Source organism: Chelonoidis abingdonii, chromosome 1, assembly GCF_003597395.2.
Source record: "Chelonoidis abingdonii isolate Lonesome George chromosome 1, CheloAbing_2.0, whole genome shotgun sequence".
NCBI classification, from domain to species: Eukaryota; Metazoa; Chordata; order Testudines; family Testudinidae; genus Chelonoidis; species Chelonoidis abingdonii.
Genome location: NC_133769.1, coordinates 308,402,671 through 308,421,272, shown reverse-complemented (window position 1 = coordinate 308,421,272; position 18,602 = coordinate 308,402,671). Strand labels below are relative to the sequence as shown.

Below are 18,602 nucleotides of genomic sequence, written 5' to 3'. Positions count from 1 at the left end.
TGTCCTTGCCAAAACCCTTATATGGTTTTTAGTCCATATGACTTAGGAATAATGTTTTCTTGCTTTTTTTTGGCTTTGGGTCAAAAATATTTTTGGGAAACATATTTCACAAGCTTTAGACAAGCTTTGTTAAATCCACAATATACAGTGTACTGAACAAAACACATTGGATGGTTGAATTTATGTTTCTGACGCTTATCTCTTCTGTAGGCAAAACAGCAGAGCCTCTTTTACATTAGGCTTGCAAAATGTTAAGTACAATGCAATGTACTCTCACACTGAACTATTCTGTCAGGATAGCACAATTAAATATTACACCCTGGTTTCGGGTATTTATTTAAAAAAAAGTCAAGTCATAAACCGGAGCTGCAGTTGGACTGTGAACACTTCACAAACAATTTGGAAATCTCAGATCAAATAGATTACATGAGTCATTTGACATTATCTAGCAGGTAGAGCCGAGGCTTAGAAATTATGGGACCTACATTCTCAGGGCTTAAATTCTCACACACTATTTCCTGGAGCCTCAGGGGCTGGGACTTCTGCCTTGCAGGGTGCACCAAGGTTCAGGGGCTTCTGCCTCGTGGGACTGGGTTCAGGGCTTCTGCTCCAGGGGTTTGAAAATATTTACAGGAGCTTTTCTCTGGAGGGCTCTAGCTGAATTTAAGCTCTGTCTGCTCTTCATTCTGCCATTAGCCTGCTATATGTCCTTGGGCTAGAGCTGGTGGGAAGTTTTCTGACTAAACTTGGTCCTGATGTTCCAGGGTGGGCAACCCAACAGCAGACAGTCTGGCAGCCAGTGGAGCCTTGGCTGGAGCCCAGTCTCCAGGAGTTGTTAGGATTGCCACTCCCGGCTGGAGCTGGGACTCTCAGGGCTGGCTAGAGTCCTTGCCATGCTGCAGCAGGGACCAAGTCAGCACCGGAGCTGGGGCCCCGAGGCTTCTAGGCTCCCAGCCCTATCAGGCTCCCTGCTGCAGAGTAGGAAGCCTAGAAATCATGAGAATCCTGGTTACATCAACCATTACAGGGCTTCCTGAAAGCCCTGGGAGCCCCAGATCTAGCTGGGGCTAGGTTCTCAGCTCTGCCGCAGGAAGCCCAGAAGACATGAAAACCTTGAAAGCCATGAGAACCCCAGGCATGCAGGAAAAGCCCGCATAGCGAATTGTAGACCCCACGAGGAGTTTCCCAGGGCAACGGACAGTCAGAATCTTTGCAATATCCATGGATGTCATAGGATCATAGGACTGGAAGGGAACTCGAGAGGTCATCTAGTCCAGTCCCCTGCACTCAAGGCAGGACTACGTATTATCTCGACCATCCCTGACAGGTGTTTGTCCAACATGCTCTTAAAGATCCCCATGATGGAGATTCCACAACCTCCTCATCTCAAAAAAGATATATTGGAATTGGAAAAGGTTCAGAAAAAGGCAACAAAAATGATTAGAGGTAGGGAGTGGCTTCTGTATGAGGAGAGATTAATCAGACTGGGACTTTTCAGCTTGGAAAAGAGATGGCTAAGGAGAGATATGATTGAGGTCTATAAAATCATGACTGATGTAGAGAAAGTAGATAAGGAAGTGTTGTTTACTACTTCTCATAACACAAGAACTAGTCACCAAATGAAATTAATGCATGGCAGGTTTAAAACAAATAAAAAGGAAGTATCTGTCACCATGCACAGTCAACCTGTAGAACTCCATGCCAGAGGTTGTTGAAGCCAAGAACCATCATAAGCTTTCAATCTGGCCTTAGCGGCCAGAAATCTGTGGTGCCGCATGGAACCCCTCTAGCTTAATTACCAGCTCAGATTTTGATTCTCGCTGCCACCAGCCAGGAGTTTCAGGACCTGACTTCTCTCTGGTCTCCCAAACCCTTTCTCTGGGGAACCCCCAAGACTCAGAAAACCCCTGCAGTTCTTACACAAAGGGAAATAACCACTTCCCGTTCCCCGCTCTCTCTCCCACCAGACTTTCCTCTCTGGCTAACTTGAGTGAGAGTACTGATGCAATTCTCTTTTTACATCACTAATACCAGAAGCATGTCTCCTCTATTCCAAACAGAGACCCAACAAATACAAGAAACAAGAAATGACTCTATCTCTCTTCCCCATTCCCACCATTTCCCTGGTACTGCAAAGCTTACCCTCCGTAGATCTAACAACAAAAAGAGAATTCCCGTTTCCCCTCCATTCCTTAGCGCCCTGATCAGAGAAAAACCTCAAAGAGTTTAAAAAGAAAGCTTGTATATAAAAAAGAAAGAAAAAAACATGAAATATCTTCTGTATCCAGGTGACCCTTATACAGAGTCAATTGGCTTAAGAAAAATATGATATTAAACAGCCTTATACAAAAAGAGATACAATTTAACATTCCAGCAAAACTCCACGCATGCAAATACAAAAACAACCAATAACAGCCTATGTTTTTTCTTGACCTTTGTAACTTAAACTTGAAAACTGAAGATTAGAAGCTTGAAGATAGAATCGAAAAGAAACACTCCCTCTCATAGCTGAGAGCCAGACAAAGACAAAAGCCCCAAAATTTCCCTCCCCTGAGCTTTTAAAAAATCGGATTTCCTGATTGGTCCTACTGCGTCAGAGTGTTTGGTTCCTTTGGTTAATCCTTTACAGGTAAAAAGAAACATTTAACCCTTAGCTATTGTTTATGAACAGAGTCTATAACAATATGACTGATTTAGAGAAGTAGGTTAAGGAAGTGTTGTTTACTACTTCTCATAACACAAGAACTGAGGGTCACCAATGAAATTTAATAAGCATCAGGTTTAAAACAAACATACACAGGAAGCTATTCTTCGACCCAATGCACAGTCAACCTGAAAAACTCCATGCCAAAGGATGGGAAGGCCAGAACCAATAAAGGGTTAAAAAAAGAACTAAGATAAATTTGCCCTGGAGGATAGGTCATCAATGGATATATTAAGGACAGGATGGACAGGAATGATGTCCTAGCCACTTTTGCCAGAACTGGGAATGGGGTGACAGGGTGGATCACTTGATGATTACACTGTTCTATTCTTTCCCGCTGGACACCTGACAAGACTGGTCACATGTCAGAAGACAGAATTGGGGCTAGGATTGCCTTGTCTTGACCCGTAGGGCCATTATTAGTATCTTATGTTCCCTGGCTTGTCCAAGTGCTTAAACCACCCTGACAGTGTAGATGTTTTCCTAATGTCCAACTAAGGCCATGCTTCTTGTCCTATCTCTCAGAGTTATAGAAAATGTTTTTTTCTCTCTCCCTGTGTAACCTTTGAATACTTGAAAACTTTATCAATGCCGCCATCTCGTTTCTCCAGACTTAAACAAACCCATTTTTTTCAATCTTTCCAATAAGCGTCATGTGTTTCAGACTTTAATCATTTTTGTGCTCTTCTTGGACTTTCTCCATTTGTCCTCATCCTTCCTGAAATGTGGTGCCCAGGAATTGGACCACAATACTCCACTGAGGCGCAATCAGCATGGAGTGGAGCCGAAGAATTTCTTCTTGGTCTTCGCATTACAATACTCCTGCTGAATACAGTCATCAGGAAATGATGTTGCTGTTTTTTGCAACAGCGTTACACTGTGACTTCATATTAGCTTGTGATATGCTAGACCCCCAATCCCTTTACGCAGTACTCCTCTACTAAAGGCATCCAGTTTCCGCATTTTGTATGTGTTCAAAACTGATTTCCTTCCTTAAGGAGTTCTTGCATTTGTCCAATTGAAGTTTCATTCTATTTACATCAGACCAATTTCTCCGTTTGTCCTGATCATTTTGAATTTAATTCTATCCTCTAAAGCACTTGCAAACACCTACCAGCCTTGGTATCTTCCACAAAACTTTATAAGTGTATTCATCTATGCCATTATAACTATGATAAGAATCGGAACAGAACTGACCCCAGAACTGAACCCCACATGGGACCGCCACTCATTATGTCTCTATGCCAGCATGACTGTGACTCTAGACTGATAACTACTCTCTGGAATGATTTTTCCAAACCAGTATCGCACCCACCTTATCAGTACCGTGACTCATTTAAGTATGTATTTCCCTAAGTTTGTTTATTGGAAGATCATGTGAGACAGTAATCAAAAGCCTTACTAACACGTCAAGATATACCAACAATCTAGCATTCCCCCTCTTCACAAGAAAGACTGTACCTCCGCTCAACGCAAAGAACAGCTATTCAGGTGTGTTACATGATTTGTTCTGACAACCATGCTGACTAGTTACTATCAACCTCAATATCTTCTAGGTTTTTGCAAGACTGATTTCTTAATATATTGCGTCCATTAACTTTCAGGTACAGAATTAAGCTGTATTGGTACTGTAATTCCCCAGATTGTCTTTATTAGCATTTAATAGATGGGTACTATATGCCTTTTCCAGTCCTTTGGAATGTCTCCCATCTTTCAGATGACTTTTCAAAAGATAATTCTAATGGCTCAATATGCTCCCAGTCACCCTTTCTTGAGTATTCTAAGGTGTGCATTCATCAGGGCTCTGGTAAATTGAGGCTTGTTTTCTCTATTTAAACTCTGAACCTACCTCATTTTCACCTGGCATTCACTAATGTCCAATCCGCACACAACCTCTTGGTGAAAAACCGAAACAAAGAAGTCTTTAACGCCGTCTGGCATTATCCACATTTCTGTATTGTCTTTCCCCCCTCACTGAGTAATGGGCCTATTCTGTCTTGTCTTCCTCTTGCTGTCTAATGTATTTTTTATAAAATGTTTCCTTGCTACCTTTTAATGCTCCTAGCTAGGTTATTTCGTTTGTGCCTTGGATATTCTAATTTTGTCCCTACAACTTGTGTTAATTTGTTTATATTCATCCTTTGTGTAATTTGACCCAAGTTTCACTTTTGCAGGGACTCTTTTGAGTTTTAGATCATCTGAAGATGATATGCAACAATATGGCAGAGATCAGTCTTGCTTTAACAGAAAATCTTCGTGAGCTTTACCACAAAAAAGGAAACTTATAAGAAGTGGGAAGACTGTGTGCAAAGCAGGGTTAAAGACGTATGGGCTGGATGAATGGATTATAAGTGGATAGAAAGCTGGAAGATCATGCAGTTCTTAATCATGTAGTGATCAATGGCTCCATGTCTAGTTGGCAGCCAGTATCAAAGCAGAGTGCCCCAAAGGGTCGGTCCTGGGGCTTGTTTTGTTCAATCCTCTCATTAATGGATGCCTGGTGGAGGCGTGGTGCAACCTTCAGCAAGTTTGCAGATAGACACTAAAACTTGGAAAGGATCGGAGATAGCTGTGATGGGTAGATAGAGACAAGGGCGACTTAGACAATTGGAGAATATGGGCCCAAAAGAAATCTGATGAGCGTTTAACAAGGAAACACAGTGCAGAGTCCTCACTTAGGAAAGAGAAATCCCATGCAGCTTGCTACAGACTAGGACTGAATGGCTAGCAGCAGGTCTGCAGAAAAGACCTAGGATGGTACAAAGTGACACGAGAAGCTGGATAGAGTCAACAATGTGCCCTTGTTGCCAAGAGGCCTAACGCATTTTGGGCTATATAAGTAGGATTACAGCATTGAGAACATGATCATTCCTCTCTAATTTGCATTGGTGAGACCTCATCTGGAGTACTGTGTTCAGTTTTGGGCCCCACACTACAAGAAGGATGTGGAAAAATTGGAAAGAGTCCAGCAGAGGGCAACAAAAATGATTAGGGGGCTGGGACACATGACTTATGAGGAGAGGAGGAGGGAACTGGGATTATTTAGTCTGTGAAAGAGAGGAATGAGGGGGGACTTGATAGCTTCTTTCAACTACCTGATAGGGGGTTCCAAAGAAGATGGATCTAGACTGTTCTCAGTGGTAGCAGATGACAGAACAAGGAGTAATGGTCTCAAGTTGCAGTGGGGGAGGTTTAGTTGGATATTAGGAAAACGTTTTTCACTAGGAGGGTGGTAAACACTGGAATGGGTTACCTAGGGAGATGGTGGAATCTCCTTTGTTAGAGGTTTTTAAGGTCAGGCTTGACAAATCCCTGTCTGGGATGATTTAGTTGGGGATTGGTCCTGTTTTGAGCAGGGGGTTGTACTAGATGACTTCCCAAGGTCCCTTCCAACCCTGATATTCTATGATTCTAAATGCCATGCAAATACCTGTTCTCACTTTCAGGTGACATTGTAAATAAGAAGTAGGTAACATTATGTCCCGTAAATTGTCTTGGTGATTGGATGAACATGAAGTAGGACTGTGCGGACTTTTACCAATATAGATATGTTGCAAAAAAATCACACCCTTAATCAACATTATTATACCTGAAAAATGTTCTAGTGTAGACCTGGTCTAAGAGTTAATTGTCCCTTCTGTAAAATGGAGATGATAATAATATTAATCCATTGCTGAAAAGCTCTTTAAATTCTTCAGAAGGAAGATGTAGTACATGTGAAGTGCTGTTATTACTTAGAGGAATTGGAATAACCTCATATCTGGAAGGACACAGTTTCTAAATTCTTTTGTAAGTCAGGAAATAGGTGGGGTAGAATATTATGTTCTGATATAGGGCCCCTTTGCACTGCTCCCCTAGCACAAACAGGTGAGAAATTTGACAGAACTGGCCAGATGGGATTTCTCCCATGTAAGGGAAATCCCCAAAGAGCCTACAGCTGCCATAGAGGCTTCCTTCAGCCTGTGAAGACAGCTCTGCGGCACTCAGGTGTTGCATACCTTCTGCGTAAGGTCTCAGAATCCTTCTTCTCCCTCATTTTCTTATACTTAAAGGAGCAGTACTCAGAAAACAGAACCCAAGCTGCATTTTCCACTATAAGTATGTATTATTTAAAAATACAACTGCAGACACTAATTAAAGGTAGGGGAACTGACCTGAACTTCCACCCAAACTCACACCTTGCCTTCATGCCAGTTTGAAAATGTCTGGATAGCCATTTTCATTCTTGCCTGCCTCCATACTTGGCTCCAGTGAGCACTGGAAGTGGAAGTGCCTAAATGCCATGAGACCAGCTCATCAATTGCCTGAATGTCTCTAAATCTGCTGGCAAACCATGCAGATCTTCATGCTCCCATGCAAAGGGCTGTTCCACAGTGTGCTGTTCCCTGATTTCCCCTGCATCAGGAGCCAAGGTACCAAAGCTGTAGGATGGGCGTTAACGGTGACTGTCTTATCATTACCTTGCAGGTCAGTTGTGCTGTTCTTCAGCTCGGCCTCCTCTCCCATGCAATGGTTGGTCTTTAGCCTAAATTTGTGGAGCCCCATGTGCACTATGCTCATATTAAAAGGCATCCAGAGGCTTAGAGGAAGGGAGGGATGCTTCTTTGACATTGTATGTGGAATGACCTACCTTGAGCTACTTTCACCCCATCTGAGTTTAGAAGCAGAGTTAGGAAGATGATGTGGCCCAGGTTGTCTATGTGCTCCTGAAAGGATTTACAATAAAAATATGGCTAAAACTCCAGTAAAAGGAAGCAGCGTTTTCTCCCCCCACCAAAAAAACAAAACAAAAAACCAAACCCAACCAAGAATGCATTTTAATTATTGCAGTCCTATCAAATTAATTGATCTGTCCATTATGTACTTATTTCTTTGTGGCTCTCAGAGAACAAGATTAGATTTTGGGAATGAGGAAAGGCTTTGTATTACAAAAGGGCACGGAAGTTAATTTTTGACAGCAGGCAATAAAAAAGTTATGATGTTTGTATAATAGCTGTTCTGTCATTTTCTGTGCCATGATTCACTCAGCGTTATGAGAAGTGTCAATAAATATTACACACGTTCCTCTTTCAAAGCACCAAACTCCTACTGGGGGAATTCCCAGAGCACACTATAAAAGGGCTCCCGTTGTCCTTTTCCATCATACCTGTTTGCTGAGAAGATGAAGTGTGCAAACTTGGCTGTGCTGCTGGCCTTTCTACAAAATGCCATTGCACTGAGTGCAGTCACCACCACGCTCCAGAATGTGGTAAGATGTGTATTATGATTTTCACAGGCTCTAATGTATTCTTTTTCCCTCTCGCTATTCATGTTGCTAGGAAAATGTTTTAAAATTATCTGAGGCAAGTTTTCAGATCTCCACTCGTTCTGTGGGCTCTCTGCAGGTAGCAAGTGTAAAATATCACCTTTAATGAATGTGCTGAGATTTAACTATAAATCTGAAAACAAATTACACTGTTTTAAAAAGCTAAAATTCTGCCTTCAGTTAGGTGAATGCAACTCCCATTGAGAACTGGAATAGAGTTTAAATGCAAAATGCAGGTTGTAATTAGGTAACTCTGATTTGTACCTGAGACGAGCTCAATCCAAAACCACAGATGCAAACGCCCTACAGCATTTTGGAGTATTGAAGATCTGGATCTATAGCTCAGTGTCTCAGGTTCATTTACCCAGCACTTTGAAAATATAATGCACTATATGAGTTCTAGATGATACTATTAATGCAGTCTCTTGGTCTAGTAGGCCTTGAAAGTGCTGTGGACTCAGTAGTGAACTCAGCATCTAAGGAGAGAGAATGTTTTTCACTGCAGCTTAATTAAACAGTGGCAATTCCTGGCAGTAAGAATCAAGGCTGAAGTGTAAATATATAATGATAAGCTGAGGACAGGGGAATTAAATATGTCAGAAATGTCTCCTCATTATGATCACTCTTGGGTAAACCATAATTTGTGCAGACATTTGTAAAATTTATGATGCTCCTTGTAACTCTGCTGTTAATCACTATCAGCCCCTTCCCCCCCCCCCATACAACACTATCGGGGGCCAGACAAATGGCTGCGTAGACTATCTTTTTGATAAGCTGGCATAAAAAACCCTGTTTTCTCTGAATCAGTTTAAACAAGTGGCCCTTTTCCTGCCATCTTCCAGTTCCTCAGCTGTCCAGATGGCTGTTTTAGGGGCTCCTTAGGAGTGGGACTGTCTGACTGGCTGGGGGAGTGAGGGAGCAGGTGACGGGGATGCAGCAGCATGAGGAGCTGAACAGGTTCTTGGATGAAGTAATGGGAGGCCTTCAGGAGAAGCCTGCAAAAACGGGGGCTCCAGAGCTCTGCCAGAATGGAGTTCTGCTTCAGCCTGGCTTTGAAGTTGTGCAGCGGGGGATGACACCTGCCACGCAGAGCTCCTGCATGAATGGCACATTGCTCTTGTATTGCTGCCCAGCAGCTGCCTCCTTCCTGCCCCACACTCCCCTAGTTTAATCACATCATTTGATGCACAGTTTATCAAATGGTTTTGCAAGCATTGGAGACTGCCACGGTTCCCTTTCGATGGAGCTCAGCTGCGTACATTGGTGGGCTGCGTCCCTGAGGTACAGTGTTTTGTGCAGTACACAGGGCCTTGATTACTGTAGACTTCCAGGGATGCATGTTAAGATTGAAGCGTGACATCTAATCTTGCCAGCGTTATGGAGGGGTAGGACCTGAAACCTTATTCCATAAGATGGCAGTGAGAGGGTATACATTACTTTAGCACAGGGGTCGGCAACTGTGCCAAAGATGGCACGCTGAGCCAATTTTTAATGGCACGCGGCTACCTGCTGGGACTCGGAGTGTCATTAAAAATACTGCCAACGCGGCAGTCCGCGGTCCCGGGCCGGAGTGCCGGCCCAGCGCAGCAAGCTGCTGCCCCCTCCCCCGCCTTCCCCTAGAGCCCTGCTGCTGCGCGTGCAGCGCTCTGGGGGCTCGAGCTAGGCGCTCCCGCGGGGCAGCGTTTGGCTCCGTGGGGAGGGCAAGATGCTCCCTACTCATCTGGAGCCCTGCTGCCATGCACACAGCGCTCTGAGGGGCAGGGCGGAGCAGGGCTGCGCAAGCGGGGGTGGCGGCGGCAGGGCTCCGGATGAGCGAGGAGCATCATGGTATAGGGGCGGGGGGTGGCTGGTTGGTAAGGGGTGGGGGCAGTCCAAGGACAGGACGGTTGTTGGATGGGGGGGTTGGATGGGCATGGAGTCAATGGGGGTCTGTTTGGGGGGTGGATAGAGGTCAGGGCGTCAGGGGAAAGGAGCAAAAGAGGGTGCGGGGGAGCATTAAGGTGGGGGGGGTCTCTGGAGGGGTGGTCCAGGAGACAAGGAAGCGCAGGGGGTTGGATGAGTCGGGAGTTCTGGGGACTGCAGGAGGTAGGGGTTGGAGAGGGGTGGGGCAGGAGGGAGCGGGTGGGGGGGTTCTATGGGTCCAAGAGTTCTGGGGATCCTATCAGGGGCGGGGAGCGGTTAGATAGGCATGAGAGCCAGGGGGTGTGGATAAGGTTGGGGCAGTCAGACAGGTCGGGGGTAGGGTCCTGGGGAAGTCAGGGGATAAGGCGGCAGGGAGTTCTTAGATTTAGGGGTGGGGTCCCAGGAGGGGGGTAGTTTGACAAGGAGTCAGGGGAGGTTTGGGAGCAGGGGAGGTGGGGCCCGACCTGACCCCTCCAACCCAGCCCTTTGCCCTGAGCCCTGTACCCCCACACACCCCAGGCCCCTTCCCTGAGCCCTGTACCACCCGCCTTTGTTGACTCCTCACCCCCCCCCTGACCCCAGCCCTGATGGACCCCCACCATACCCACCCCCTACCCCTGACACCGTATGCACCCCCTCACATGCCCCCAGCTCTCTGCCCTGACTTTTGCACTCCCACATCCCCCAGCCTCCCCCTCCCATGCACCCTGCACATCCCCACCCCCACCCTGAGCACCAAACGGGACCCCTGCACCCTCACTCCAATCCACCTGGCACCTCACACACTTGGGAGCTGCCAGGTAAGTGGGCCCACACCCAAACCTGCCTCCCAGCCCTGAGCCCCCTCCTTCATTCAGCTCCTGGCAGCCCTCACCCCCAGCCATGTCTCGTCCACTCCACGTCAGCTCAGTGCAGAGAGAGAAGAGAAGTGGGCCAGAACCGGGAGAAGGTAGGTACCACTGTATGTTGGGCAGCGGCCGGACCCTCCAGACACACGGGGCTGAGCGGGTCGGCAAAACCGGGACCCGCTGTGCAGGAGCCGAGGATGGAACCGCCTGAGTGGCAGTGGGCTGACCCGCTCAGCCCACTGCTGGTCTGGGTTCCGGGCTGCCGATCCCTTCCCAGTGGGGTCCGGCCGCAGGCCCTCAACGTTCAGCCCCTGCTGGCTAGGGAGAACAGAACCCCAGACAAGGAGGGGCTGAGTGGGTCGGTGGCGTAAATCAATCGTTTTAATTTAATTTTTTAAATGAACTGCTTAAACATTTTGAAACCTTGTTTATTTACAATACAACACTTAGTTTTACTTTTATATATAATAGACTTGTAGAGAGAGACTTCTGAAAAACATTAAAATGTATGACCGGCAGGCAAAAGAACCTTAAATTACAGTGAATAAATGAAGACTTTGGCACACCCACTTCTGAAAGGGTTGCTGATCCCTGCTTAGCATAAATAATGCACATTGTTTTGGACAGACTGCGCATCGTTCTAAGGCAGTTGAGGTGTGAAAACCAAGGGAGGAGAAGAAACTGGTTCTGTAGTGGCAACCATCATTGAGTCATTGTGCTTGGCAATCTTGTTTAATCCTGAGCTGATGGTCAAATTTGCAAGATGAACTGAAGCTCAGATTTCTCTTGAAGTCTGGTCCTAAGTTTTTTTGCTGCAGGAATGGCCACCTTAAGGTCTGCTATGGTGGCAGGGAGGTAAAGTGTTCTCCTACAGGTTCAGTGTATATTGCCATGTCCCTAATATCTTATTCTCCTCCCTTGGTTTTCACACCTCAACTGCTAGAACAGGGCCTCATCCTCCCTGATTGAACTAACCTATTTATCTCTAGCCTGTTTCTTACTTGCACATATATACCTGCCCCTGGAAACTTCCACTACATGCATCTGATGAAGTGGGTATTCACCCATGAAAGCTCATGCTCCAAAGTGTCTGTTAGTCTATAAGGTGCCACAGGATTCTTTGTTGCTTTTACAGATCCAGACTAACACAGCTACTCCTCTGATACATGAAAGAGAGTTGTACCAGAAGAAACATTAACTGTCTCAGCAGTCAGTCAGAAATCCCAATCAACGTTAGAGCTGCTGGAGGTGGCTCCCTTAACAAAATCAAACTGTTTCAGAATACTGAGGAATCTGGAGTGCTGATTGACTGTCGGGAGAGGGGGTCATGATTTAAATAGGGATGGGACACGTATTGCATTGTAACAGGCATTTTTGTTTCCTTTCCAGACTATACCTCTTCCTACCCTGGTGGAATATCTGACAGAACCTCAGGCCACGCTCAGCAAACCTCAGTTCATGCCAGAGGTATACCATTGTTTACTGTTCTTGGAAAGTTATAGTAAACATCATCATTAAGATGAGAGAGATGTGTGGTCTAGTATATTAAGTGCAGGACTGACAATCAGGTGGTTTAGAGGTCTAATCCTGGTTGTCATAGGTCTCTGTGTTCTATGCCAAATTGCTGAGTCCAGGATTTTCAAAATTAATTTAATAAATTTAGGCTCCTAAATCCATATAAAGTTGCCCAAATAAATGGCCTGGTTTTCATAAATGCTCAGCACCCAGCAGCTCTCATTTACTTTATTAAGCTACAAATATTTGGATCAGGCTGAATAATATTTCTTTTAAACTCAGGTACCTTTATGCAATACATGATTTAATTTTACAAATAGAACTTTTGTAGTCAAGTCCTGGCTGCAGGCTAGGACAGTTTGCTCTCTGTTAAATACTAAATGAAACCTATATAGCTTTTAAAAATAGACAGACCAACCAACCAAAAAGAGCTGAGCTTCAACATATTTTTATATAGGACTTGGAAAGATGTTATGACCAAAGTTGTTAATTCTATTGACATTGCACTGTGATCAAAGGAGTCAGGGACCCAGGAAGATCTTAATAATAATAATACTGCTTATGGTTTCATCAATATCATGAACCCAGCATACAATAATGTCAATGGAAGAAATGAAACAATTCTGTCAGCATCATATTAAGTCTGAAGAAGCTATGAATTTGATGTGATGTTAATGTGCAAAGGTCTTGAAATCTGCAACCATTATTCATGCTGAATAGTTCTACTGAAACCTGCCCCTCTAAATTCCTGCTAAACATCATCAGCCTTTAATTCTTAGTTCTTACAGGAGTTGAATGACTCAACCTATTGATACCATTTTTTTTTTTGGAGGAAGGATAGTCTTATGGTTAAGGCACTAGCCCAGGACTCAGGGAATTTGGGATGGTCCAGTGGTTGGAGCATTGGCCTGAGGCTTTGGATAGCTGGAGTCAGATTGCTGCTCTGCCACAGACTTCTTGTGTGATCTTGGGCAAGTCATTAACTTCTCTGTGCCTCAGTTCCCAAACTATACAATGGGGATAATAGCACTTCCCTATCTAACAGAGGTGTTGTAAGACAAATACGTGAAAGATTCTGAGGTGCTCAGATAGTAGGGCAATGGGTGCCATAAAAGATAGAATTCTTGCCCCTGTCACAAATTTCATGCGTGATCTTGGCCAAGTTACTTAAACTTTCTGGGTCAAATGCTGACTCCGGTTGAAGTCAATGGCAAAATTCCCATTGCCTTCAATGGAGCTCCTCATTGGTAAAACAGGGATAACAATATTTCTTCCTCCCACCCTTTAGCTATCTTGTATATTTAGACTTTAACTTCGTTAAGGCAGGAGCTGTCTCTTACTATGTATATGTCCATCTTGTAGCATAATGAGGCCGAACCTCAAAGGGGGGAATCTAGATACTCCTATAATACAAATAATATTTTTTTAATGAGTAGTTGAATCCATCCATTGAAGTTTGGTGGGTTTTTCATAGTTTAAATCCACTTTTAAAAGAGTGATTTAATTTATTAAATAAACATAGAGAAAGGACAGTTTGCAATCTGTATCAGGGATAAAATAATGCCCCCTCCCCACAGGCTAGCACAGATGGGGACCTTATGAAAAGTAAATACAATAACCATATTTATCTGTTCATTGGCTGTTTTCCTCTCTGCTCCTTTTTTCACTATTCCTGCTGAGCAGAATGCAAATTCAATAATGTGAGGAATCTGAGGGTGACAATTCCAAAAGCACCTAAGGGACTTAGGAGCCCAAGGCCCATTTTTAATAGTGACTTAGGCCCAGATTTTTAAAAACTATTTAAGTGTTGCTGCACTCAGTGTTGCAATGCCTAACCAATTTAGGTATCTCACTTTCATTTTCAAAAGGGATTTAGGAGCCCAAATTTAGGGAATGTATTAATCAAAGGAAGCACTGAATGTGGAACAGAAGCCTGTTTATCTCACTTTATTGAATGTGGACAAATTTAGTCAGGTACAAAACTACTCATAAAAGCGGTATTTAGCAGCCAATATTTTATTATTTTTTAACTCTAACTGCCCCAATTAAGAAACTTGTTTATGCCCCTGTGCACTGATAGAGCAGTAATAAATGTCCACTCAATACCCTGCAGTAGTAGGCATACCAGCTCTCATGTGCATGTGGTTGAGTTTGCAACCTGTTTACTAGGCTAGCTGAAAAATACAAATGAAACATATTTCCAGTGGCGAAAATAGGGTTTAGTCAAAATCAAAATTTTCCATGAAAATAGATCAATTTCTGTGGATTCTTCCATCAATAAAATCCAAACAAAACTTTGTAAAGTGCTCTGAAATTAATGGACTAAAAGCACTAACTGGACCTGATGCAAAGACTATTAAAAGCAATGGAAAGACGCCCTATAAGATTTAATATGATTATTTCCTGCTCTGCCATTGACTCACTGTCTTATCTTAGAAAAATCACATAACTTTCCTGTACCTCAGTTTTGTCACTGTTAAAATGGTTATAATAGAATTTAACTACCTCTATAGAGATGTGGTGAAGCTTAATGAATTAATAACAGAAAATACTTTGAGTTTATTGGAAGAAAGTTGTAATAATAATAATAAATGCTTTCAAGGTCAGTATTAATTATTATGCTCATTTTTCTCCTGCTTGGGGACTGTTGTCAGTCCTTTGCTGTTGTTTCCTAGTAGCATATTTATTATTTGCTTTCTGAAACAAACTTGTTCTTACAGCCATTTGCCAATGTAACCGGCTCTTTGAATGAAAATGGAGTATGCCAGTGCTCAGTGTACCTGCCAGACACCACGTTTCCTGTGCAGAAGGTCGAGATGCTGGAAATCACAGCCCGAGTGCTTTCTGAGAAATTTGAAATAGAACTTACTAAAGTAAGGATTTTTGGTTTTTCTTGTAAAAAAAAAGAAAATAAAAAAAAATCTACCAGTCCTATTTTTAGTGAATGTGAAACAGTCCAGCAGTCAGAACTTTGCAGGGCCTGCCTTCTAAGCAATTGCAGTGAGGGGCATGTAAAAATTGCAAGGAAAAGGGTGATTAAACATAAAATATTCAATATTGTAGCATGTACACAGGGCCTTATAATAACATGATTTTCAAGTATCCTCAGGCCTCATTCCTGGGCCTATAGGCAGTCCGCAGGGAGGTTCGGGGTCTGGGGTGGAAGTGATGGATCCGTCTTTTCTGGGACCAACTGTGCCGGCCAATTGCACCAGCCCGCAGGGATTCCCAAAGCATGGGGCCCGGAGCGGTCGCCCCAATTCTTCCTACCCAAGGGACGGCTCTGCCTATAGGCACATGGTGTTCTTGGAAGGATGGACGGAGAGCTGTGCTACTCTTTATGAGCCATGGAACAGTCTTGTTGGCTTGTAATTGCTATATACAGTCACAGAGGAAGCCATGATTCCTGCTCCCTCCTGTGTTATTACTTGTATGTAACCAGCTTATGGGAGGGAATGAGGGAAAAGAGAGCAAATGTCAGCTCAGCCCAGGTTGAAGCATGGGCAAAAATCCACCCCCTGACCTCCTTCATTCCCATAACAGTTGAAAAAAAAATCAGTTATTTTCTCTGTCAAGATCTGATGCTTTAGCAATGACTGAGGAATTATGTATTATAGTTAAAGACGAACTCCTTACCCATACACTACTTTGCTTGTTTGTTACAAGGATTCAGAGCTCATTTTTCTTGCAAAAAGCAGACAAAACTAGGGGACTACCATGGTTTCTTGAGAGAAGGAGAATCTACATTTGATTTTTGCTGGTATATGAATATTCAGGGTTTAAATTAGGTGTCCGTGAGAAAGTGTTTGACTTCTCCAGGAGCCAGACATCTTAAGAAATGAAGTGTCCTTGAATTAATCAGTAGAAAAGGCACAGCAGTGAATTATAAATTCTAACCATAAATATTCATAACTCTCTTCTAGTATAATCAAGAATAGATAAGAAATTATGCATAAAAACAAAACAATGTGTGTGTGGGGGGCATAATCCTATAGAAGGTCTTTTAAGTTACAATAATTTGCTTTGAAATAACTAGTGCTAACAATGACATACATTCAGTTGTCAGTGAAGGTATGAAGGCAATTTGACAAATCTCAGTGTCTCTCGGCACAAGAGCTACCTGATCACTTTAGGAGGAATATGGAACTTGACACTAATGATCCATGAAGACATTAGCTATTTAAGGGCCCCAAAGTGCTCCCACTGTGGTCAGTCGCAAAATTTCAATTGCTTGCAACAGGACAGGATCAGGTTTATAATTTCCATCCTGAAACTTGGACTAATTCTGCAAGACCCTCCCAGATCAGAGAGGACTGAAATAAAACCCACCTGAAGCCAATCTCCTATTGAAGTGAAACTCTGCACTGGTTGTTTTGCCTGAGTAAGGACCAAGTACGGCTGGCAGGAACTGGCTGATTTTTTGAAACCCTGTAGTCATTCTCTATTAAAAAAGAATGGCTGGACTCTAGTGACCAGATCCTCAGCTGATGTCATTTTCTTGAAGTCAATGGAGCTCTGGCAGTATATACCAGTTCAGGAGTTGGCTCTCACTTTTCAACTCCAGTGGTAGATACCAAAAAAAATCTTGACCTAATCCGAGTTTCACTGCACTTTATCACGTTGAGTCTGATCAGCCAAACAGTGTTACAATATATCCAGTTAGATACAGTGTGACAGATCCTTCAATGTGATCCCAGGCAAAGGGATATCAGGTCAGAAATGAAAACAAACTGTATTTTTGTTTAACTACGGCGTTATTACAATTTCATACTTAGTTATTATGTTGCTTGACTATAGAACAAAAAAGATACCAGGCATTGACCTGTTTGTCTCTGAGTTCAAGTAAAATTGAAATGTCTGGAGAGGGGCAGAAGATGCTTGAATCTATGTGCATATCTGTACTTGTCTCATGTAAACATATTTCTCAGGCTTTCTTTGAAATGAGTTTCTTACCTTTCTAGTTTTAAAGATACCCCTCAGTGTGTAACCCAATGTACTGCTTGTTTCCTGAAAATACCTATGGACAAAATGAAACAATAAAACCAAAAGATCTCCCAACTCATCCTAGCGATAGAGGGGTCTGAACCAAAATTCTGGGTTCCAAGCACCCACAAATTATGTGGATGTTCAGATCCACATCCAATTTTGCAGCCCAGACTTGTCTTTACACATTATGGAGTGGGAGCATCTACTGAACTACTGTGAAATTTGAAACAACTAGGCAAATCATAAATACTTCGATTTTGATTTTGAATTTGAGAACCACTTTACAAAGAATAACAAACAGATCCTCAACTAATTTAAATAGATGTAGCACCATGGAAGTTAGTTTACAACTTGCTAATTTACACCAGCTGAGGATGTGACCCAAATGCCATAACTACATTTCACCATCCCATTGTGATTGGATTCAATCTTTCCTTATTTGCTTAGTCAAAACTCCATTTGAAGCTAATGGGAGATTTTCCTGAGTAAGACTTGTAGATCCAGCTCCTTAAGAGGTGCTATACATGTATTAGAAGTCCTAGATATACAACTTGATTGAATCTCTAAGTTTTTATCTGATTGTAGGCTGCTAATTCAACAACCAAGAGGGGCCCTTTTGTAAACTCTGCAGGCAGTGAATTTCACAGACAAAGAGAAACTCTGATATCCCAAATCAGTAAAAAACTGTAGCCTGAAAATGTTGGACTAATTTTTTCATCTGTAATTATCATGATGAAAAAATTAACCTGTTAAGACTAATGCAGGAATCAGCTTTGTTCACAACAGTGAAGAGGAGTATGGCTCTCTTTGTGCACCTCATTAAAAGGGAAGAATAGCAACTTTAACCCCCTGGGAGAAGGTACCTTTCAGTGCTTTGACACAATGCCCAGAACATGCTTGGGCAATAAAAACAGGAAGCGCAAACACACCTGCCTAACAGAGAGAAAAACTATATTCAGGATAGATTATTCTGTTGGAAATATTCCTCTTGATCTCAGGCTGGGTTATATGCCATGCGGGTGGCATGCTCACCATGTGATCATGGAGGTCAGACTTGCCTGTGGCCAATGCACTTGCACGTGAATTGCTTGCTCATGTCATTTCTATGCGCCTTTTCCTTCCTCTCCATCCTTTTTCATTTTATGCCTTCATTCTGCTTCTTCATTCCTCCACCCCCACCTTCCACCTGCGTGCAGGAGGAGTGTCTGCTTGCATGCTGAGAAACCTGTGTTGATAAATACCAGTTTTGGGTAACTGACACAATAAATGAACATTACCGATGTTCTCTCTGCCCTTTTCAGGCCCTTAGTGTGACAGTGCTTGCAAAGCAGGAAAAACTAGA

General features: G+C 43.3%; 1 protein-coding gene across 1 annotated transcript in view; it reads left to right on the top strand.

The window, feature by feature from the left end:
* Positions 1–7,835: 7,835 nt before the first annotated feature.
* The window catches only part of OLFM4 (olfactomedin 4), a 36,354-nt gene continuing 25,587 nt past the window's right edge, over positions 7,836–18,602 (top strand). The window contains exons 1-3 of the mRNA XM_032783944.2: positions 7,836–7,952; positions 12,149–12,226; positions 14,995–15,147. Coding sequence (XP_032639835.1) covers positions 7,866–7,952; positions 12,149–12,226; positions 14,995–15,147 — 318 coding nt within the window. The 5' untranslated portion in view covers positions 7,836–7,865. The remainder of the gene's footprint in view (positions 7,953–12,148; positions 12,227–14,994; positions 15,148–18,602) is intronic.